At 40.2% G+C, this 25,271-nt stretch overlaps 1 protein-coding gene and 1 long non-coding RNA gene across 4 annotated transcripts in view; one reads left to right on the forward strand and one right to left on the reverse strand.

Moving 5' to 3' along the window:
* The window catches only part of PARD3B (par-3 family cell polarity regulator beta), an 862,331-nt gene that overhangs the window by 50,447 nt on the left and 786,613 nt on the right, over window positions 1-25,271 (reverse strand). For all 3 annotated transcript variants that reach the window (XM_072121091.1, XM_072121090.1, XM_072121094.1), the window contains one exon: window positions 9,827-9,903. In XM_072121091.1, coding sequence (XP_071977192.1) covers window positions 9,827-9,903 — 77 coding nt within the window. The remainder of the gene's footprint in view (window positions 1-9,826; window positions 9,904-25,271) is intronic.
* On the forward strand, window positions 1,247-9,061 carry LOC140075354 (uncharacterized). Its single transcript, XR_011849404.1, has 4 exons — window positions 1,247-1,329; window positions 1,746-1,935; window positions 7,617-7,754; window positions 9,012-9,061. It is a non-coding gene; the product is annotated as an uncharacterized lncRNA (long non-coding RNA).

The raw sequence follows: 25,271 nt of genomic DNA on the forward strand, positions 1-25,271 counted from the left end.
AAAATACACAGTCAGCTCTGCTACAAAGACCTTATCTGTCTGTAGCTTGTAGAGTAAGTCCCTGAACACTGCTAATGGCTGGCAAGAAGTGCCGGTGTCTGAGCTGGTCCTGGGGCAGAAGGCAGAGAGCACTTCAGTGTGCAGACAAGATAAGCTATTTATGAGAAGAATCCAACCATAGTCAGTAGATTTTGGGTCATATCCAGGGACAACCTAAATTGTAAGCACTAGGACTGATAGAGACACGTAGGAAGTTTGCTAATATATTTATATATTACTATATCATATATCTTGTTTTTGTGGGAATACCCTTTGAGTAGGAACAAGATAAACAAACCTTAAGTATTTTCTACAGATACTTGAACACATGATGGCACCTTTATCTCCCTTTCAGTCAGCCTATTCTACAAATATATTTTATATTTCACCTGAAGCAGCACTCGTCAGTCGGGTCTGTTTCACTTTTTGTTGATTCTTCACAAAAAATTACAATTTTATATCTTTATGTTTGAAGCCTTTCGAGGCACATAGAGGTATCAAAAACTAAGTGGCACATCCGAAACAGTGGTATCACCATACGGTATATGTAATTAATATAGTTCTAATATACCCCTAATATCAGGAAATAAAATGATGCATAGATTCAAAAATGCATATGATGCCACATATAATGCAAGTGAAAAAAAGAGAACACCGATGGAGTGATGGACCATGCTATGTGATAAAGTGCTGGTACTCAATTTACAAAAAAACACATATCCATAAAATAGCAATTAAAGAAACAACGATTTGATAATAGATTAACAGGATCTAGAATGTAAATTTGACTCTATTTTGTAGTTTGAGTTTACAATTAATCCTTGTTATTTTATTCTCTAATAGAAATTCCCATTTATATATATTTCCCTTTAATCTAATATATAAAGCTGAGTGTATGTGTGTATGTATGTATGTCCGCTAAAGGAATCTGTACCGTTGCGTTTATGATCACCAAATTTTGCACAGTCGTTTTCTGTGACTCAGGGAACGTCATAGACTCAGTTTTGAGCTGAAATTTTAACCCATCACTTTCCAAAATGGATAGGGATACAGAGATAGGGGAAGATTTATCTGAGCTGTAATTTTATATACAACTATGGGAAAATGAAACATGAGCTCTGATTGGTTGCCATGAGCAACTAGAACAGTTCTGTTCTCAGACACTTCTGATGTATACCCCCATAAACAAAGTGACTGTCAGAGACAGTCACTGACACAGACTGTTAGAGACGGTCATTGAGGGAGACTATCAGAGACAGTCACTGAAAGAAAAGGTCACAGACAGAGACGGTAGGTGACAGAAACTGAAAAAGACAGTCACTAAAAGAGATATTAGAAACATTCAGAGTTGGTCAGAGACAAGACGGTCAGAGACAAAGACGGTCAGTGATAGACAATAAAAGAGACAGTGACTGAAAGAGACAGTCAGAGACAGTCACTGAAAGAGATGGTCAGAGACAGAGACGGTCAGTGACAGCCACTAAAAGAGATGGTGAGTGACAGTCACTGAAAGAGATGGTCAAAGACAGACAATGAAAGAGATGGTCAAAGACAGAGAAGGTCAAGGAAAGAGATAGTCAGAGACGGTCAATAATAGAGAAGATCAGTGACAAAGATGGTCAGAGACAGAGACAGTCAGTCAGAGAGACAGAGAGAGATAGATACATACAAAATATTTTTTGTTAACCCATTCTATTTTGTTACAGCAAAGAGCAATTATTTCCTATCCTGGGCAACACCGTGATCTAGTATATTATAAAATGAAGCTGGATAACTACACTTGTCCAAACTGACCAACAGCAGCCCAAGATTCCCTGATCTACAGCACCTGGGGATACCAGTCTGATGCAAAGGCATTTGGTGATAGAACTGGAAAGTGCCAGGAACTTGGACAATGTATTATTTGGTGATTTGTGTGGCATGGCTTTAGTATTATTGTTTATGATGGATTTAGGGTTATTTATTGAAAGTCCCTTAAGTGTGTAATGTGTTAAGATCAGCAGTGGTTTCCCGAATTGCTACAACTGCTGTATAGAGTCATAACCAATTAAGTAATGCAGACACACAATGAATACTACACCACAAAGCTGAACACAGAGCAGCAGATAAAATAAACCTAAATAGAACAACAACCTCCTGCTAGGCCGGAAACACAGGAAAGAGAAATCCAGTGAAAGGCTTTCACATCAGCCAATAAACTAATTAAACTCAGGGAAATGGAGTAAGTAAGTGATAGAGAGCTAGCAACAGCATGTAAAGAAACTGTAATTGGGAAAATAAATTAGCAGTTACTTTAACCTACTGCCTACCTAAAGTCAACCCTGCTTAAGAACCAGAACACTTAATAGAGATGTTTTGAATGCCAATTTTAGATCAGAAAGTCACCTTCTTTTCTTCTGAATTAATGAAAACAATTTGTCTTTGTTACACAGAATCTTTGCAAAATTAATGGCACTAATAAGTAATGCTCGAGTGGTATGTGCGTACTGTCCAAATTAGCGATCCCTTGTCTGACATGAGGTTCTAGGATTATGGTTGCTACCATCAAAGAATGTATGCAGAGAGTAGATGATGAAAATTAAGAAGATCTGTATGAATGTGCCGTCTACAATTACAACTTCTAAAATCCTTAATTTCTCACTCGTAGAGAGAAACTGATGTCAACTCTACATGTCGTCTATAGGTGCCAGATAGGTGCATCCAGGTCACCAGAAGGTCATTAGTTGTGTCTACATCCAACATAGCCAAACAAAACTGATATATGTGAACACATGCCAAGATTGATCATTTCTGTTTATAATGGAGCTATGGCTAGTGGACAGGCCCTAATGACTTTGAGCAACAGCAATACACTTATGGACCAAGTTATAGTCATATAAGGTGTCACAGATGTAATTATTATTGCCTTCAAAAATAATGTAAGGATTGACTGTAACATGACTAAATAATTCAAGAGTGCACAGGGCCTATTGTAGACAGTTTATCACAATAACATAACACATAGTATCATAGTGAATAATTTGATATAAAGAGGTCAGTCCATCAGATCCAACCTATAAACCCTACACTTTTAATCCAGAGGAAGAAAAAAAAAATAATGCCCATGGTACCAAATTAGAGAGAAATTCATTTCTGGTGACAAATACGGTAGTGACAGTTACTCCTTGTAACAACGTGAAATGTTTACAAACTGTATACTGTAATTCTCATAAGCTTAGATTGTTTTGCTCTCTATAAAGGAATCCAGGCCCCCTTTAACAGCAGTAGTAAAATCCAAACTCCATGTAAAACCTAAAACTTTTGAATTGTAATTAAAAGGGATTTTTACAAATTTTTGAATATTTATTCATGACCTATCTTTGTGATGGGCCCTCAATGTTGATCTGTTAGGGTTGAATTCTCACTTTTTTGTGATTCAACATTTTAAGGGTACTATTCTGCTAGTGATAGGTCAATTATGAAGTCCTAGACTGCTGGCACACTAATTCGCCCACTATTGATTTAGTGTCCTAAGTAACATCTGCAGCCACAAAAAATAGAAAAATTAAACCGATACACTTATTAATAGATGAGTCTCATCCGACTTTTCTCTGGTGTATAATTCCTTTGTTGCACAGAGAAGGAATTGGAAGTCTCTCGATGCAGTATACAAACAAAAGCACTCCAGCACACGGGAATAAGTGATAAAAAAAATTATTTCTTTAAGCCATATAAAATCCACAACATACATCACATAGTGAATAAACCATCACATTTTGCCAATACGGACTTATTAATGGTTATATGTTAAAAACTCATGAGCAGTTTAAGCTAGACGCTCTAAGGCCACATTGTCAACAATTTTTTGATGATCATTGCCTAGTGTGCATAAAATGATGCAAATTTTCTGTTTCATGCATAACATGAATGTCGACGAAGAACCATCAATTATACTTACCGTATATACTCGAGTATAAGCCGAGTATACCCCTAATTTTACCACCAAAAACAGGAAAAAACTATTGACTCGAGTATAAGCCGAGGGTGGGAAATACATTGGTCACAGAGCCCCCCCCCAGTTTATAGCCAGCAAGCCCCAAGTAGTATATAGTCAGCCAGATCCCAGTAGTATAAAGCCTGCCAGCCCTTAGTAGCATACAGCCACCAGCCCCCTGTAGTATACAGCTAGCCAGCCCCTAGCAGCATACAGCCAGCAAGCCCCCAGTAGTATAGAGCCAGCCTGCCCCCAGTAGTATACAGCCAGCTTGCCACATGTAGTATACAGCCAGGCTGCCCCCATGTAGTATACAGCCAGCCTGCCCGCATGTAGTATAAAGCCAGCCTGCCCCCAGTAGTATACAGCCATCCCCCATGTAGTATACAGCCAGCCCAGCCTGCCCCCAGTTTTATACAGCATGACAGCCTTTAGTAGTATACAGCCTGCCAGCCCCCATGTAGTATACAGCCAGCCAGCCCCCATTAGTATACAGCCTGCCTGCCCCCAGTAGTATACAGCCGGCCAGCCCCCAGTAGTATACAGCATGCCAGCCCCCAGTAGTATATAGCCTGCCAGACCCCAGTAGTATAAAGCCTGCCAGCCCCCATGTAGTATAAAGCCACCCCTTAGTAGTATACAGCCTGCCAGCCCCCATGTAGTATACAGCCAGCCCCTAGTAGTATACAGCTTGCCCCTAGTAGTATACAGCCTGCCCCTAGTAGTATACAACCGGCCCCCACAGCACTTAAAAAAAATAAACTTATATACTCACCCTCCGATGTCAGCGCGGCTCCCCGATGTCAGTGTGTCCTGTCTTCTTTCTTCTTTCTAGCAGGCGCATCTATGACGCGGCCGCTGCTGACATCATAGTATGCGCGGCCAGGAAGAAAACATGGCCGCGTCCATGAGAGAAGCAAGAAGAAAGAAGAGGAGCCGCGGAGAAGAAAGAAGACGGGACGCGCTGACATCGAGGACATCGGGGAGCCGCGCTGACATCGGGGAGCCGCGCTGACATCGGAGGGTGAGTATATAAGTTTATTTTTTTTTAAGTGGCTACATATTTTTGTAATAGACTCGTGTATAAGCCGAGGGGACGTTTTTCAGCACATTTTTGAGTATATACGGTTTTTATTCCTAAAAAGGTATCTCCTGATTTCTTCACTCTTCTTTTTTTAAATGTCTGCAGCACTTTTTTTAATGATGTAATTTTTTTAAGAGCAGAGACCCAGTAATGGAGACCTTTAACCCCTTAGATGTAATATAGTCATTTTTGTATCTAGTGTATCGTAACTCTAGTGCACAGGTCAGCAACTGTAGCCAAACCAGCAGTGTGCATGCTGAAAGTTATAGTTTTTACAATACGTACAGTGTCGAAGGTTACAGACCCCTGAACTAGTATTTGTAGGAGTAAGGTGACCTTTAATATGGAAGAGCACAAATCACTCTCTCCATAACCATGGACCAAAAATACACTCATTGACAAACTTGGCCAAATAGAAATGTTGGATATGAGCATGAATTGTCTCTGGCAGGTTAGTAATGAATTAACTGTGGCTTGTGAGCCTCTTGGCAAGAGATTGTTGACTGCTAGACATGACTGTGCAATGCACTCAAACATTTTGCCTAGTTGTCTTTGAGAAAGGGTGTCTCATTGCACTTGAAAACTGCTTGCCCTCTATGTATTTCCATGGCATGCTAATAAAATGTGTTTGGAGTAGTAGTTACTAGAGGGCATGAAATGATTCCCAGGAATGTCTCTGCCCGACTGCAAAACTTTCTTGGCCTTCCTGATTAAACTAAATTCATCTCCATCTGAGCATTTATAGGACCATATGGGATTCCAACTTTGGCAGTCTATGCGATACAGACCCAGCTGAACCATATGCGGGGAAATGTGACAGCCATGCAATATCAGGACTGTCTAGCTGGACAGTGGGGAGCTATGGCTATGGTTGTCTTTAAAAATAAAACATATGGTGCAAAAAGTTTGTTGTAACTGTTGCAAAATCTAGCAAACTAATTGTAAGTGATAACATTGCTCTATAATTCAATGTGTTTACCTTACAATCACAATGTATATAATTAGCAATTTACTTAAGACGTCTTACTCTGTTACTGCTTCTAAATATATTGTTTTTCTGCATGATTATTGCACCCGGCTATGGCACTGTTTGGCTTAAGTGCCTGTATATTAATTAGTACATTTCTTTTGCTAGTTAGTGTTTCTATTTTTAATCTAATTAGCATTCATTAATAATTCAACACCAGTTTAGAGTTTATCCCTCTTCATTTATCTAGGGGCGATAGCATGGGCATGAAGTTTTACTGAACTTACTCATGAGCATTTCAATGGATGCGTGGCTGCTTATGATTCTTGTCCCTGAGTATCTAGAGTCTCCTGTTCGGCAGAATATACCTAATTTGTTATAGACCCATCACTACTACATGGTAATCCCACATCTCCGCACTCATATCCCATGTAGTGGTCATTATGAAAGAGGGTACAGTATTTGTTTAGCTCACTTTATTAAGGTTTCTTAAAATCCAATGTCATCTACGGTGTTAAGTTACTTGTTTACAGCATAACATAGTGTGACTATTTTGGATCTGTGACTTTTGGACAAAAATTCTACATAAAAATATCCTAAATCTTCAGGACTGCTTGGTTGGGTTTTCTGTGGTAGTCACAAGATTTCTTACCTCTTCGATTTTGAGACCTAGCCATCCTGATAGTAGTCTGACTGGAGGGAAAAATCTAGGTACCACTCCATAGCTTTTCACACAAACACAATAATGCCTGTGAATGGTTACGAAGTGCTTCCTATTATATTTTAACATGTCCCTACTAACACCTGTAAATATTTGCTAAGTTCTCACATGTATGCAGATGTTTGACATGTACCTTCTAAGACCTAGAAATGTTTACTAAATAACAAGAAGAGATGGGGGTTGCACCTTTACTTTTAGTGTTTTGTCCTACTGATGGGTCACGCTTGATACACCTATATGTAGCAGAAACATCATTTAACGTTATATTTTTTAAAGAAACGTTTCATCAAATATTCAAAATTCCATGACCTTGACCAATGATGTTGCAGAATTTGTTTTATGCACCATTTCCGTAAAGTGTACACAGACAGTACATTTTCCCCACAACATCCTATAAATGACTATAAAATTATATCTGCAGTTGTAAGATGTCATTTCAGAGGTATTGTATTCTATCGTCCATTTACTTAGAATTTTTGCTGACAAGAAACAGGAGGTGAGTGAATGGACAGCTATGGCTTGCTAAAAATTGTAGATGCCAAAAATCTGTTCATAACCAATTGCTGTGAACAGACCATGTGAGGTGCAAATGGCATAAAACCCAGCTCTCATCTTTTTTTGTGGGGATGTCAGCTAAATGTTCTTTGCCAGCAGGTGTAGGATATGTTTTCAGGGATTATACTGCCTCTTCTTTATTCGTTAAGAATTTATAGCAATAGAAGATGTCCCAGGAAGATTACATGAGACTGAATGGTGACTATAGAATATAGATGCATGATTTATCCACTTCATCTCTGCCCTACACACAACTGTTGTAATCTCATTATTTCAGGTACAGATTATGTATCGAATGCTCACATCAAAATATATTCTCAAGATTCAGAGCGTGGAGCAACAAACAGGTCCCCACATAGAATGAAAAAACATCAGACCCACATCAATTTATCTCCTTTTTGTCTGCCTTTGGCAGGTGAGTTAGGTGCTTTCATATCATGTCAATTTTCTATGTTTCTTTTTTCTTTGCCTTTCAGTGTATCTGGTTTGGGATTTTGGCAGGATGAAAAGTGCTGCAATGCCCCTCAAATACAGTGCAATGCCTAAGCAGTGTTTCCGGTATATAATAAAGTGACACTTGGTAAACTTGTGAATTTGCATTGAATAATCAATAGCAATATTGTTTCTTATGGCCACAGAAAACTCAGAGCAGGTCCTATTTCTGCCCTTATTTGTGGCTCAAAACTTTCAATAGGAAGGAGATATGAAAAATATGGATGCCACACAAGTATCATCCATGTGCATCCATTGTTAAGGATGAGCTTCTAGGTAACACTATCATGTGACACAAGTGGTTGGGACAAGTTACTGAAATCATTTGCCAGCCTTCAGTTTCCCTAGGTCAGATCATTTTTGCATGTGGCTCAACAATAAATTGTACACCGATGACACATGGAATGCAGACACAGACCACGTTGTGTCTTCCTTTGAGCCTGGATGGGATATAATGCAGTAGTTTTCTTACTAAAAAACTCCATGAAAAGGCAACACAGGCCGATAGTTGGTTGAATCAAAAAAATTACCTTAAAGGGGTTGCCGGTTAAAAGGGATATCTGTAATACATGGCTGGGGCGATATTTTAAAATAAAAAATAACTTATTTTTAACTCTCCCCCCACTCCAATTCTCCCGAGGCCCCTCCCCATCACTGCTGACGTCAGTAGCCAGTATCAGGCACAGGGCTGTAGACTCACATCACTGTGGGTATCTGTTCACAAACAGTGGCTCTAGGCGCATGTCAAATACAAACCAGTGGGGGGGGGGGGGGGGCATCGTGTAAGTTTGGAAGATGAGTTAAATGTAAGTTCTTTTTATTTTCAAAGACCCGCTAGTCATATATTAAAAAATACCTATACTCAGACAGCCCTTTTATTATTGGACCCTGCACTTCCTCTTGTTGTATGAAATAACTACATAACAGAACACATATGATATGGGGATGACATTACATTCTGCATACCCTCTTTTACGGTATTATTTATCATCTTTAGATTTACCTTTATATTCAGATTTCATGGAGTGAAGAGAATCATACAGTGTGGTCTAATGGGATTTAATAGGATCTAGTATTAGGTGATTTCATTATTTAAGGATATAGTTTCCGTAGGCCATTGTGGTTATCCTGTGCATTTCTTTATAATTACTATCACTTTTATTACTGTCTTTATTTGCAGGTTTTGTAGCTGAACAGATTGCTGACAATAAAGTGGAAGATAATAACTCCCCTTTGGTGCTCAGATAAAATTGTTACAACCATATTAGCCTGGTTAATAAAAAGGATTTTAGTGGAATTTTCATGTGTTGCAGTGTATCATATATTGATATTTTCACTCAAAAAGTGACACTTGGATAAAATCTGATTTTTCTCAGGATTTATTGTATGTATATAATACAATTGCAAAGTAGATGTTTTATATTTACACTGCAAAATTGGCACAAATTTACTAAATGTAAATGTTAAAATAATCTGCATAAAATACATTCTTATGAATTCTTGAAAGAGAAAGTAGTTTAAGTTGGGAAACTTAAAATGGTATTCGGATTTAATTTAACACCTACCATGGCATGGACAGTCATGACACCACTTTAGGAAAATCAATGAAGAAATACAGAGATCACTAGAGCAGAAGCGCTGGAGCTGGTAAGGAAATTTATTATTTAAGTTTATATTATTTTCATTTTCTGAATTTGGCCTATCCTTAAAACCCAGTTAATATCTTCTTCCATAGCCAAACAAATGAAAAAAAGGTGTAAAAACTTAAATTTTATGGACAAGAGGAAAAAATTTATTTTAAAGAAACCGATTTCAAAAAATTGCATAATAATGCATAATGCCTACTATTGTTCCCTGCAAGGTTCCAATATTATTGACATTGTCACTGACCTCTCATTGTCACAGCACATCGATGTTACAAAATGGCAAATATTTCATTTTCAAATATGGATCTTTGTGTTCAGTGTACTGTATATTCTTATTAATAGGACTTACCTGGGTAATGACGCATACTGTCGCTCAATTCCTTCAAAACTGAGATTGCGAGATCCACTTGGACCGCGTGCAGGCACCTATAAAGATGGAGATAATAAAATGATACATATGGACAAGTCTTTATCATTTATATGTAAGATGCAAGTACAACCTAAATATAAATAATGTCTTTTTTGTCTCCTATTTGAACAACGAGAACTCAATAGAATAAAGTGCAACCAAATGTGAAAGCCTAACAGCAAGGAAGAATGAATTAGGCAGAGCATCAGACGGTAGGCATCAAGTATATCAAGTTGTCTCCTTTTCCACCATGTTTTTCTGTGGGTGTAACTTTTCTCCTGTATAAGTGAATAGATGGAGCCACTAATGTGCACAGACAACTTTCTACTAAATCCTGGCAAACTTGGCTGCCTCACCAGATGATCGCACAGATAACACTATGATGTCATATCCTGTGGACATGTCATTAATCTCTACCATGAGAATACTATGTTATAGTTGAGTTATCCAATTTATAAGTACTACTATCCCTTTTTTAGATCACATACCTGGTAAATTATGCTTCCAGGTGAAACAGAATAAGGCCCTACTACAGTATTTAGTGTTATCTTACTATTTTATCTTAAACAAAGAATAAAATACAAAAGGAAATGTCCGCCATTGGTTTCCTCCACACAACTCATGTTGAGATACACACCCTCAAGTGTGCGTATGCATGGGTGGGGGTGGTAGCTGTTGGCTGAATGTCTACTATTTCTATTTATACAAAAACCAAAAGAGCTTTAAATATATAAAATGTAATTCACTTTATTCAACATGATACATACATAATATAAACACCACTTTCAAGAGGGATTCCTGAAAGTAGGAAACATGAGGGGAATAGGCAGTGTCCCAGATGGATGTGGGACAGACACAGAGAACCCTTGGCCCCCCTATCTTACTACTACCTCACCAATAGTGCCAAAAAGAGATGTAAGCAAAGAAGTATTATGTCCAAAAAGTGGGACAAATTTATAGGGCAGTGGACCTAAGTATAACTATCAAAAACTGGTCAACCGGAGGTACCATCCGGCACTAATAATCCACGTCAATAGACAGGTCACACTTACCCAGGGGCATGGTGTAATAGGCACGGGGGCAGTCAAGGGGAGGGCCAGCAGGAACACCCCGACGCGCGTTTCGCACAGATGCTTCGTCAGAATATGGATTGGATATTTGGAGGGCGGCATAGACTGCATATGGGGCTCTTTTGGTGTTTCATATTTCTATTTATACCACTAACACATATATAGGTATTCATCTAGGTGTGTATATTTCTTCAGTGAGAAAGTGCCACTGGCATAGAATAATACCTGATCTCCCGATCCCCTGTATAAGATAAGTCTCAACCAATTACATTATACACATTGGATACCTGGCACACACACTAAATATTACTTAGACTACCACAACCAAGTGGCTCATCTACCATGGAGTCATGATATATTGTGATACCTTAGGACTAGTGGCAGTCAGTCATTAATTATCATGTTTTATAAAATAAAACATGATTATTCCTTAAAAAAAAACATTACACAACACATTCAACTCAGCTACATCTGGATCTTCTGCTTCCCAGCACTCCATTTTTCTGGAGTGATTGAAAAGCAAATATGTTTTTTGCCTTATTGTTCCATTGCCAGCATAGTTCCCTTATATAAGAAAATGATGTTACGCTATATCTTCAGATGATACAGACAGCCAAGAAAGAGAAGTCAGGGTGAAAGCACTTCAGCTATTAACACTCAGCTAGAACACTAGATCCGCACTCCAGTTTGTTTTCCGAGGGGTAACCTTCGCTGGCAGATGCATAAAGCACTATGAAAAGCCTCACGCAGGGAGGGCAAACAGCACGACTACAGATGCTTTTAGGCCACTTTTAGCTCTGTTCCCGGTTTCACCTGCACAACTAGTACTGAAGCTTTGAGTGCCTTGTTAAAAGGACGCTATTAGTCTTTTTTTTTTTTTTTTGCTTCCCACTCTCTCGGTAAAAGCAGAAGTCTCACTGAGGCAATTTCGGTGTCCCTTGCATTAAGAAATGTTCCTGTGTCTTGGCATTGCTAGAACCAGCAGCTTTTGTGAGGAAATATGTTAAAAGAGCTCTCATCCACCTCCCTTTCACCAGATTAAAGCTCCAGCCTCAATCAGCCCTGTGTATGGAAGGTGCATTAAGGCCTAAGTACTCCATAGTAACTGCTTTTTAAAGGTTGGTTTCTAATTGTCGATAACCTTAATAGCTTCTCCTATGTGGGCATGAAAGGCCTTTGCTGGTGGCATCTGTAACTGATGTGTGTACTTTATGTATTTTTCCAAATCCACTAAAATATATTTTATTCTTTATGAAAGCGGCACGGTTACAATTGGAACACATCTACAACTCAAATAGATCCCGTCGTAGCATCTGGCTAGGAAGAAACTACTTTCCAATACACATTCAAAAGTAGAAAAGCCACTGTGCTGTGTATTTAATCTCAAACAAATGTGTCTGTGTGACACTATGCAATATGTGAAATCTGTGCTACCACAGAGCCACTGTCCTCTGTCCAACAGGTCAGTGGATAGTATCAAAATTTCATTGTATTGTCAAAATTCAACAAACTTGTTCTGGAATTTACATAACCTACAGGATTAGCTGTCCCAGGAAAGCTGATGGGCGCTGTGGGTGTGAACTGGAGAGGTAAGGGTGGAGATAAGTGATTGACATACAAAAAAACAGCCAATAGAATGTTCAATTTTTGCTTTCTCATTCTCATCCTCAGTGACTATGAAGTGCATCCCTCGTACTGTAGTCCACATGCACACTCCACTAAATACATCATAGTTTATACGGTTGAAAAAAGACACTTGTCCATCTAGTTCAACCAAGGAAGAGAAGGGAATCGATGAGGAAGGGATTTAGAGGAAACAATTCTATATAACATAACCATTAATATTAATTAGGTGTAAAAAGGCACCTAGACCCTTCTTGAAGCTCTCCGCTGTCCCTGCTGTGACCAGCGCCTGAGGCAGGCTATTCCACAGATTGACAGTTCTCACAAAGGATGAATCGCAAGTGAGCCTTTACTTGTTGAAATATGATTCAATGTACTCTTAGATGTAAACCTTTTACATTTGTCTTTAATTAGGTCAGAGGAAAGGGCCTTTTTGTTTCAGAGCTGTGATCAAAAGTTTTTAGAAAACACGTTTGGAAACTAAAGGCCAGAGGTACAAAATAAATGTAAGAAAATGATGCTACATTTAACAACATGAAAACTTCTCAGAAATATATGTTAAAAAAAACTTCCCACAGAACACAGGGCTCAATTCAGGTGAATGTTGAAGAAATGGGATTCCTGTTTGTCATTCCTCCAGCACTCTCCTATATCAGCTGTTTACAACACAATGGCTGTTTTTGAGCTATGCAGACAAAATACCATACACAAAAACAACAGACGGGAATAAAAGCACAATGTCTTCTTCCTACATCTGTGTGTGATTTGATAGACCAGCTGCCGCTTCTCCTAGCAGTTATGGGCAACTTAAACCTTGGAATATACGAATACTTTTTTTTGGATGGAACGTCTTATTAACCCCCGCTGTGTAATTGGGTAAAAGAATGAATAAGGTTTTAGCAAGAATTGCAGTTACACTTTATTAAAAGATCTTTTAGCCAATACTCATTTTCTTAAATGAACATAACAAAACACATTTGCAATATCTGAATGGGACAAAAGAGGCTCAATGCACACATATAACTAGTACTATTCAGGCAACACACATACATATTTTCAAAATTCACCCAAAAACAACACTAATAAACCAAAAATTTGCCAGATGTTCCCAGCTATTCTAGTGTAATATACATACATATACTTTTTTAATGTTATCTGATTTTTAAAGAAATAACACCACACGTAAAATCCACAGAAAACAACAAAAGAAAACAACAACAAGACAAAGCTCACAGCCATAACCTGATGATTTAAGGTTGCATTGTAAAATATCTAGAAGCAATATATCTATAATGAATCGTTAGCCAGGCTACTGCAGCTCTGTTCAAGTTAAAGGGGTTATCCGGGTTTAAATTTTTTTTTATGGCCGGGCTGGAGAGGGATAGTTAAACATAATAAACATGTACTTACCCCCTCCGGCGCCGCCGTTGTCCCGCGCCGCGGTCCCTTCGATCCGTGCCCCTGTTTGTTTACAGGGGCACGGAAGCCGCGCACAAGGAGCTTCCGGTCCACGATGTGGACGGCTCCTCCCATGCGTCCCTATCTCTCAGCGTTGTAAGCGCTGAGAGATGGTGCGCATGGGAGCTTCCGGCCGGCCGGAAGCTCCCTGTGCGCCCATGTAATGAAACCGGCGCACAGAGAAGACGGGCCGCGGCACGGGACATCGGCAGCACCGGAGGAGGTAAGTACATGTTTATTATGTTTAACTAGCCCTCCCCAGCCCGGACATAAAAAAAAATTTAAACCCGGATAACCCCTTTAATGGGGGTAACAGCTGCAGTACCCAATATGGCCAGTGTGCAGTGTAAGGAGATGTTTCCGTATATTGTGTCAGATTTATAAATTCTGTACACATACATTCTTATACTGAACTAAATATATTAAAGTATATCATGCAACGGCTCAGTTTAAACCCTTGCTCCAAACTAGCATCATAGTTCATCAGTGTGCGGCATGGGGTGTATGCCTTAATGGGCTGAGCCCTCTCCATACAAAATGGATATTTGCTGCATAATGCAGCAAACACTCACTACTAAAAACTGTGAACGTTGCTCCCCATGACATCATCTGGTCTTTATAAGACCCACGGACTTGTCATTCATACAGATCTGTTGCAATGTGTTGGTGAAATATTGTAAAAGAGCATGTGCAAAAACACCATATACGGCAACACGGTAGTATAGCATTATATGGTAGTATCAATCAGACCACCTAGGGTTAAAGTACCTTAAGGGGTCTAAAAAGTAGTAGAAAAAAAATTAAAATCACCCCCCTTTCCCTGCAAGTCATAAACAGTAAAAATAAAAATCATAAACATGTTTGTTATCCTCACATAACGAAAAATAGCGCCCAATTGTCCTAAACTCCACTTTTTAGTATTTTTGCAACTGTAAAAAAAGTGATCAAAAGGTCATACCGTCCCACAAATCACATAAACGTGATAATATCTCACAAAAGACACATTACACAGCTCCATATTAGTGTCAGAATGAAAATGAAAAAGTTTATTTTGTTCAAACGGTTTAAATTTTTTAAACACTAATAAAACCTATATGAATTTGGTATTCCTATAGTAATTTGGGTTGCACAGTGAAATCCGTAAAAACAGCCCACATGAAAATGGTGCATAACAGGTTTTTTTGTCAGATTCACTTAATTTTTTTCCTGCTTCCCAGTACAAAACATAAAAAATAAAAACTTGCACTAGAAAGTAGAATTTGTTACACAGAACACAAGCCCTTATTAAGCTCTGCACAAGAAAAAAGAAAAAATCAATTATCGATCTTTAAAGGAGAGGAGAAAAAATGAAAATGCAAAAAGGGGCGCCGGCTTAAAGGAAAAGGATTTAAAACTAGTTTTACTTTACACTTTCTATTTGAAGGCTTAGTTCGTGTCAGAATAATGTGCCCAAAGTTTGGCTAATAATGGCCTTCAATCAAACATCCACCAACTTGATATTGACGAAATAAACTAATAATAAGTGATCAAACGTCCTTTGACTTGAGGGACTTGCTGCAACCCTAACCTATGATTACATGAACATTAACACTTAGCCGGCTTCTGTGCTCACCAGGCCTGACACAGACAAACCCTTTTATCTCAAGGTGGATGCATCCTCCATAGGATATGGAGCAGTGCTCACCCAGAAAGGGCCTAAGGGCCAAACTCTCACCTGCGGCTTCTTTTCTAAGACCTTTTCTCCTGCAGAGAGAAATTATTCGATTGATGACAGAGAACTGTTAGCCATCAAACTTGCTCTGGAGCAATGGCAATATCTACTGGAGGGAGCTCTCCATCCCGTTTGTGTGTACACTGCCCACAAGAACTTACTATACCTCCAGACTGCCCAACACTTGAATCCCAGGCAAGCCCGTTGGTCATTGTTTTTCTCTCAAGAATGTCAAGGCTGATGCACTGTCCTGTGCTTCGGATGTTGTTGGAGAAGAACCAGTTCCACGGTATATCATCTCTCCTGACCAGCTTGTTGTAGCTCCAGTAGATCTTCGGCAGCTACCTCCCAGAAAGACGTACGTTAGACCAGTTCTTCGGAAGAGGATCTTCAAGATATTCTTCAGGTGTGGTTGGGCACCCAGGGGTGCAAGTTCCGTGGCCCTCATCTCACTGAGTTTTTTGGGATCCTGCTCTTCCTGTGCCCGCAACAAAGCCTCTCGACTCAAACCAGCTGGACTATTACTTCCGTTGCCAATACCCAGTCGTCCGTGGTCTCAAGTGACAATGGACTTTATCACTGATCTGCTTGTTTCCTTGGGCAATACTGTCATCTGGGTGGTGACGGATCAGTTTTCCAAGATGTCCCATTTTGTTCCCCTTCCAGGTCTTCTGTCTTCTCCACGCCTTGCCAGTTTGTTCTTTAAACATATCTTCCGGCTGCATGGACTTTCGCTACACATCGTGTCCGACCAAGGTGTCCGGTTCTTGTCCATGTTCTGGCGATCCTTGTGTAACCAGCTGCAAGTCAACTTTGACTTATCTTCTGCCTGCCACCCTCAGTCGAATGGCCAAGTAGAAAGGGTGAACCAGAGGCCGTTACCTCTGTCATTTCGTCTCAGCACATCAAGATAACTGGGCTTATCTGCTGCCATGGGCGGAATTCTCCTACAATTACCTGGACTCTGGGTCTGCTGTTGCTATTTGGGTCCAGACCTGCCATCCTCTTCTTCGAGCCACAAACCACAGCAAAACTCAGGCTGATAAGAGGTGTCAAGCTCCTCCTGTCTTCTCTCCAGGTGACAAGGTGTGGTTATCCTCCAGAAGATACCAAGTTACAAGCTTGGTCCCAGGGTCCCTGGTCCCTTTGAGGTAATTAAGCGCATCAACCCAGTAGCCTACAAGCTTCGCCTTTGATGCGCATCCCGAACACCTTCCGTGTCTCCCTCCTGAAGCCAGTCGTTCTGAACCTCTTCTCTCAGCAATCTCCTCCTCCTGCTCCTGAGGAGGAGACTCACCAGATGTCTATGAGGTTAAGGAGGTTCTGGACATGAAGACCGTGAGGGGTAAGCGGTTCTTTCTTGTAGACTGGAAGGGGTTCGGGCCTGAGGAGAGATCGTAAGATCCTGAAGAGAACATTTTGGATTGGAATCTCCTCCAGAGGTTTCTTAGGACCAATAAGAAGAGTGGGAGGCCGAAGGGGGGGGGGGGTAATGTCACGTGTGTCCCCGCGATCCATGCCACAGATCGCCAGCACGCCCGTGCCCCTCTCCATGGTGCTGCCCTTGGCCCCTCTCCATGGCGCTGCCTTGGGCACAACTCCGAACGCGAATCCCAGCTCCCTAGGGTGTATTCGGAGATTTAAAGGGCCAGCGCACAGGTGATTGGCGCTGGCTACTACCTGGTCTGTTATTTAATCCAGCGGCTCCTATCATTCCCCGCCGGATCTTCAAGCCATTCTTGTGAAGTGAAAGCCCCTCTGTGTTCCTGCTCCTGTGTTCCCATGTTCCTGCTACTGTGTTTCCGTGATCCTACTCCTTTGTTCCCATTTCTGAGTTCCTGAGTCCGTTCTGTATTCCTGCTCCCGTGTTGCTGTTGTGAGTTCCAGTGTTCCTTCCAACGCTGTTCTCCCGCTGTCAACCCGGGCTCAGACTGTGTTCTACATTTCTACCTTGGATGCCACCGTGGGCTGGTCGTACCTGTGGAACAACCTGGTGGCACCCCGCCGCAGCAAGACCATCCCGCATTGCGGTAGGCTCTGGTGAAGACCAGGTGCCACTTAGACTCTGGTCTCCGGTGTCGGCTACTACCGTCTCCCGTGGTGGTCCAGAGGGTCCACAGACTGAGAACCCTGACAATTATCTGCCAAGGAACAAATGTTTTCACAATTTCACAGAGTAACAAAGCACTTATAACACAGACACATTCTATTTCTGGCTTGGATACAAATATTGTCTCTAGTGATACAAATCTATCCTATGCTTCTTCTAAATTGTTCAATCTATTCATCAGATGTAATGGGGCGAAATTTCAAAATGCAATGCAAGTACAATTTGTGAACACAGCCAAAGCCTTTAACCCCTTAAGGACGGAGGGTTTTTCGGCTAATTTCTCGCTCTCCAACTTCAAAAATCCATAACTTTTTCATTTTTACGTGTACAGACCTGTGTGAGGGCTTATTTTGTGCGTAACAAATTTTACTTTCCCGTAATGTTATTTATTTTAACATGCCGTGTACTGCGAAGCTGAAAAAAAATTCCAAATGTGGAAAAATTGAAAAAAAACCGCACGTGCGTCACGTTCTTGTGGGCTCAGTTTTTACGACTTTCACTCTTCGCTCCAAATAACATGCCTACTTTATTCTTTGGTTCGGTGCGATCGCGGTGATACCAAATTTATATAGGTTTTATTGTGTTTTAATACATTTTCAAAAATTAAACGAATGTGTACAAAAAAGAAAAAAAATTTTTGCCATCTTCTGACGCTAATAACTTTTTCATACTTTGGCGCACGGAAATGTGTGAGGGGTCATTTTTTGCGAAATGAGGCGACGTTTTCATTGCTACCATTTTGAGGTCTGTGCGACATTTTGATCATTTTTTATTTCATTTTTTATGTTATGTAAAAAGGTGTAAAAGTCGCATTTCGGACATTTGGGCGCCATTTCCCGCCTCGGAGGTCACCGCCGGCCGTAACCGTTTTTATATTTTGATAGATCGGGCATTTTGGGACGCGGCGATACCTAATATGTCTGTGATTTTTACTGTTTGTTATGTTTTATATCCGTTCTAGGGAAAGGGGGGTGATTTGAACTTTTAATATTTTATTAATTTTTTTTATTTTTTAAACTTTTTTTTTTCTTTTTTTTTTCACTATTTTTTAGACCATCTAGGGTACATTAACCCTAGATGGTCAGATCGCTCCTACCATATACTGCAATACTACAGTATTGCAATACATGGCGTTTTTGCAGGTCTTACATTACAATGAGCCATTGGCTCATTGTAACGAACCTGCATAAACCATGTAGCCTCGTGTCAAAAGAAGACCCGAGGCTACCATGGTAACCGATCGGCGCCCCCCGATGACGTTCGGGGGCGTGGCGATCGAAAAAAAGATGGCGGCGTCCGCGCGCCGCCGTCTTTTAAACGCCGCCCGTGACTTTGCGGGCGGCGTTTAGAGGGTTAATAGCGGCGTTTAGAGGGAATTAATAAGGGTTAATTCCCCTTATATTTCCTATCCACCTCTTATTTTGGGTTCAATGGCATAAGAAATTATGAATATGTTTACAAACCCTATTGATGAATTGCTGCAGTTCCAAGCATTTCAAATTAATGAATGGGTTATTTAACAAATTCTTATATGCAGTGGACGCTGATGACTGGGATTTTTTTTAATAAAATGGTTAACCAAGGTCTGATAGGAAGTTTTTGTTTTAATAAAATATTTTTTAATTTGTGTACTTTTTTCACTTGAATTTCACTTTAGAAATGGTCCTGTATATAAACTGTGTCCATTACTAAGGCCTGGGCTTAGAGTTAGCCAGTAATAGTTATGTTAGTCTCAACCTTTATCCTGGTAACCCCCACAATCATGGATGAAGAGAAGTCCCCTTTTCTATAAGCATTCAGTTACAGTAAAGCAGGAGCATGATATCACTGGGGTGGGAGATCCTTGACCATCTATGGGTGGTTGGGTACTAAATTGTACCCTTCTCTTCCCAGGACCTCTGGTGGGTGGTGGTGGGTAAGGAGAGGTCTTTTTTTACTGGCTAACACTGGCTATCACATGAACGTATGCTCCCCCAGCATAAAACCGCGCACTGGAGAGAAGAGGGGTGAGCACTGTTCCCCCTTCCATCTCCATTTGGAGAAGTACAGTATGGTGTACATATGGGGAAAGAGGCATGCTCTATCTTTTTCTCTGGTATGATACAGTGGGCAATAAGTTATTTGACGTATTGCCCACTGAAATGCATGTGGCCGTATGTTTCCTCTGGGTAGCTCAAAAAAAAGTCAATATGAAAGCAACCTAAGCCCTAGCCTTCAAAATGCCACTGTCTATTAGACATAATCATTACTGAGGTAAAATTTAAGTTAAAAAACAAAAATTGTTGAAAAATATATTATTAAAATAATAGCTCCACAAAAATGCTGGATAGATATTTTTTCATCTTGGTCATTGATGCAGTTCTCCCCAGCCTGGGGCCCACCTAGCTTTCTTCTAGTAAGATAATTGGGGTTATAAGCAGAGTCATAAACTTTACATTACCAATAGGGGGTGTAAATACTATGAGTACGTAGGGCAGTATCGACACTAAATATGTCCAAGGTTACACACAACTGATTATCATTTCTAAGCAATGTAAGGTAGCCGGCCACATTTATACTTCCTATTTATATGAAAAGCAACACAAAAATGTAAAGGCCCAAAAATTTAAGGATGTCACATATCAGCCAAGTACTAAAGCCAAGGTGTCCCTTTGTAGTCAAAAGAATCAGGTAAAGGCCACAGCAGTTATAGGCATAACTCAGGATATCTCATCCACATGCTGCAATTTCCCATGTAGCCTTGGCCCTAACATAATTTATTAAAGGGATTCTCCAGGCTGACTCATCTTTAACATGTGTTACCAAAATGAGCTCCAGCTGATAAATAATGAAACCAGAAGCAAACATTCTTTATGTAGTGGTCAGACCTGGTTACTGCAGATCAGAATCCATTTACAGGCAGTCCCCGGGTTACGTACAAGATAGGGTCCGGAGGTTTGCTCTTAATTTGAATTTGTATGTAAGTCGAAACTGTATATTTTATAATTGTAGATCCAGAAAAAAAAAATTTGGCCCCAGTGACAATTGGAGTTTAAACATTTTTTTCTGTAATGGGACCAAGGATTATCAATAAACCTTCATTACAGACACCTTACAGCTAATTATTGCAATCTAGAATTATAGTAAAACATTCAGAAAGCTTCACCAGCGGTCAGAGGGTCTGTCTGTAACTATGGGTTGTCTGTAAGTCGGGTGTCCTTAAGTATTGTATTTGAATAGGAACTAAGCTGCAGTGCCTCAGTTTAACCACTACACAGAGTATGGAGCTGCCTTCTTCCTGTTCATCTGTGTCGCTGTGTGTTTTGTGCACCCCCACCAATCTGACATTTATTACCTATCCTTATGATACACTCTCAATATTTTTAGTCCTTTAATGGCATGGGGTTAAAGGGTGGACAACCACTGCAAGCAAAGAGGAGTAAATTGAGAACTTTAATTGTTCCCATTCCACACGTACTATTTAAAATATACCAAAAAAAAAAAAGGAAATTACGGTGACGTTATTGTCAATATCGAGGACAATATTTATAGTACTCAGCAGTTTCAATTCTATCCGATTGTTTTGATTTTTTTTTAACTTGAAGAGATATTTTAATAAAGCTATCCACGCTTCACAACTCCAATTCAGTCACAGTTAACACAGACAATTGAATGGAGAAGTCTGCTCTACTAATCCAAATTAATTTGACTTTAATCTACTTTAAGCTTAGTCAGACCTCAAAACATGTTTCTGTGTTGTAACATCTGTGCTAAAACATTTTATTATATTTTCAGCTTTGGTTGGAAGAACAAATACCCAATAATGAAATACATTGTGTGCAGCACCTGTTTACACTCTGAAATAGTTGAAATTACAAAGAATAGAGCTCTCGAAACACTATATGTCTCTTCTACAAGACTATTCTAGAAGTACTTATGAAGTATTGTCCTCTCTGCATTCCCTCCAGTGTGCACTCCACGTCCAATCTGTCCTCGGTGCACACTTTTTCACCATTCATAGTCTAATTTCTCAGATGTACTCTTCAAATCTATACGTCTAAATGACAATGGCACTTATGGACAAGCCAGTACTGCTTCGATGTTCTCAAGATAAATGCAAGGCAACCAGTATGACAAATACAAGCCTAAGTCGATAGGACTGATTGGATACAGTGATTGATTTTGGTTTGATGATAAGAATAATTTTGACATTTACATTTGACTTCTGTTTTAACTGTCCACTTAAATTTATATGTGTTAGTTCACTCTTCTTAGCATCAACAAAAGACTAACAATATCTGAAGTATACATACAGAAAATGGTGACTTAATCGAGAGGAGGATACAGTAGTTGGCAATACATTGATACCTATCTGACTCACAGCTTCCCTCTCTGCAGGATTTGGAAGAGTGCTATAGGTTCTTCACCATCTACCAAGAACAGCACCATGAATTGTATAGTGACTGTGCTTAGTATTTCATTTTAGCTCTATACACTTGAATAGTACTGATCTACAGACAGGCCATGTAACCTTTGGACATGAGATTACTGGTCTGGGTATTGGAACAAGCACTCACTGGACGACTGCTACAGTCTCAAAAGGCTGATTGGTGTGGATGCCTGTTATCACATCCTGCTGCTCTCATTTTGATGACTTATCCAAAGGACAGGTGATCATAAAATCAACAGAGTTTTAAGGATGGGGACAATTATAGAACCTTTTGGGGTATTTAGGCTTCTACTAACTTGCCATATATCTGCTTTTTGATCCAAATAATTTTCCACAAACTACTAAAAACAGAACCCCAAAAACCATTGACCTGCACTTTATATCAAATTCTGCCAAAAAATCTGCCTATTTTTATAACTTACCATATATACTCAAGTATATGTGGACCCGAATATAAGCCGAGACCCCTAATTTTGACACAAAAAACTGCAAAAATCTATTGTCTTGAGTATAAGTTGGGGGTAGGAAATGCATTGGTCACAGCCAGTATATAGCTAGTCAGTCCACTTGCCCCCTAGTAAATAGCCAACCAGCCCTTGTAGTTAGCCAGCCCCTTTGCCCCTGTAGATAGCCAGCCCTTTTGCCCCTGTAGTTAGCCAGCCCACTTGCCCCTGTAGTTAGCCAGCCCATTTGTCCCTGCAGTTACCAAGCCCACTTGCCCCTGTAGTTAGCCAGACCATTTGTCTCTGCAGTTACCAGGCCGATTTTCCCCTGCAGTTAGCCAGCCCATTTGTCCCTGCAGTTACCAAGCCCATTTGCCCCTGCAGTTAGCCAGCCCCTTTGCCCCTGTAGTAAGCCAGCATTCCCCCAATTTAATCAGCCCTCTGCCCCTGTAGTCAGCCAGCCCCCATTTGCCCAATTCCTTAAAAAGAACCAAAGTCAAAACTCACCTTTCCAGCTTACCCCGCAGGTCTTCGTTGGTCCGGCAGTGGCAGGTCCCATGCGCCGGCCATGGCAGTCTATAACGTCAGCCACCGTTGTCATCATATTGTTTGTGCCGGTCGGCCTGCACTCTGATGTGAGCAGCGGCTTTTGTGCTGGAGCATCACATGGACCTGCCACGGCCAGCACACACAATGTGATGGCAGCAGTGGCTAATGTCATAGACTGGAAAGGTGAGTTTTGACTTTGTTTTTTTCTTGTCTCAAGTATAACCCGAGTTTGATTTTTCAGCACATTTTTTCTACTGAAAAACTTCGCTTATTCTCGAGTGTATATGGTAAAAGGAACCTGTTAATATTTTGTCAAATGGGTTAATGCTTTCCAATTCTAATTTCTTTCATATCCCAGTGTGTTAGCATAACCCAGGAAATCAATTTTGATTTGAGATGTAAATTGGTTGTAGAAAGTAAAGGAGGTAGAAGCCCACTTTTTTTCAGCCCAACATCCAGGGAAATCACTAACTGTCTCATAGGTCTAGTAAATGAAATCAGAGGAGGTGTTCTAAGGGTGGTAGAGCTTGCCTTCATGAATTTATACAATCAGTTGAAATATCTCTTTCTACCAGTTTATATATTTTTTTGTATGATGCTATGAAAGATACATGACCTGAAAGGTGTAAATATGCAAAGTAAGTATGAGAACATACTGGTGGGTAGTGGTTTATTGGTCAATTTCTGATGACAGGTTCCCTGTAATGGGCAACTTTATGTTTGTTTTGTGACTTTTCACTGTGACGTTTGCTGTTATTTCTCAAGTACACCTTGGTCTGCACTTTGTGCAGTTTTATAGTATCACCACGCCAGTAACAACCCGTAGAATAAAAGTAAATAATTATTGAACCCGCAAGATGAACGCCGTAAAAAAACTGTTAAAAATCCACAAAATAATTATGATTTTTATCTATTTAATCCCACAAATCAATGCAATAAAAAGTGATTAAAAAATATATGTACTCCAGAATGATATTGTTGCAAAGTACAACATGTCCCACAAAAAACAAGCCATCAACCAGCTCCATGGACAAAAAAGTAAAAATGTTATACCACATGGAAGACAGCAATGAACAAATGATAGATTTTTCACCACATTAGGGTTTTTTTCTGGCAAATTTAGTAAAACATAAGAAACAATATTCAATTATGGTATCCCCATAATTGTATCGACTAGAGATGAGCGAGCACTAAAATTCTCGGGTAATCGTTATTCGAGACGAACTTTTCCCGATGCTCGAGTGCTCGTCTCGAATAACGAGCCCCATTGAAGTCAATGGGAGACTCGAGCATTTTTCAAGGGGACCAAGGCTCTGCACAGGGAAGCTTGGCCTAACACCTGGGAACCTCAGAAAAGGATGGAAACACCACGGAAATGGACAGGAAACAGCAGGGGCAGCATGCATGGATGCCTCTGAGGCTGCTTAATCGCACCATTATGCCAAAATTATGGGCCATGGCCATGACAGAGTGACAGAATGAAGCTAGATAGCATCTAAAACATCTAATAATTGACCCTGACACTATAGGGGACGGCATGCAGAGGCAGTGGCAGCAGCGGCAGGCTAGAGAGTGGCATGGCGACATACCCTAAATGGACTCAGGCTTCAAACCAATGGGTGGCAGAGAGGAACCAAAGGAGGTGAGCAAGAAGCGCTCAAATAATATCGGTACATGATAAAAGTTTGCCAGTATATTTTGTGGATTACACAGCAGGGTGGCGACAAAGTTAACATGGAGGCCATGAAAACAACCCAAAATTCTGCCTGACACAGCTCGTTTGATAAGGGGACCATGTATGGAGGCAGTGAACTAGTAGTAGATTAAAGGTGCTGCAGTTAAAACTATGTTAGTTGGATCTTGGCATGGAGCTGGCGCCAATCCAAGCCCCTGTCTCTTGGCTACTCCCCAAACAGCACTTCTAAGAACCTTTTGTATAAGATCAAGTGTAGTAGCGTTCTTATAAGTTTAGGATATGGCGGATGAGGGGAA

This window comes from Engystomops pustulosus, chromosome 8 (genome assembly GCF_040894005.1).
Source record: "Engystomops pustulosus chromosome 8, aEngPut4.maternal, whole genome shotgun sequence".
Classification (NCBI taxonomy): Eukaryota; Metazoa; Chordata; class Amphibia; order Anura; family Leptodactylidae; genus Engystomops; species Engystomops pustulosus.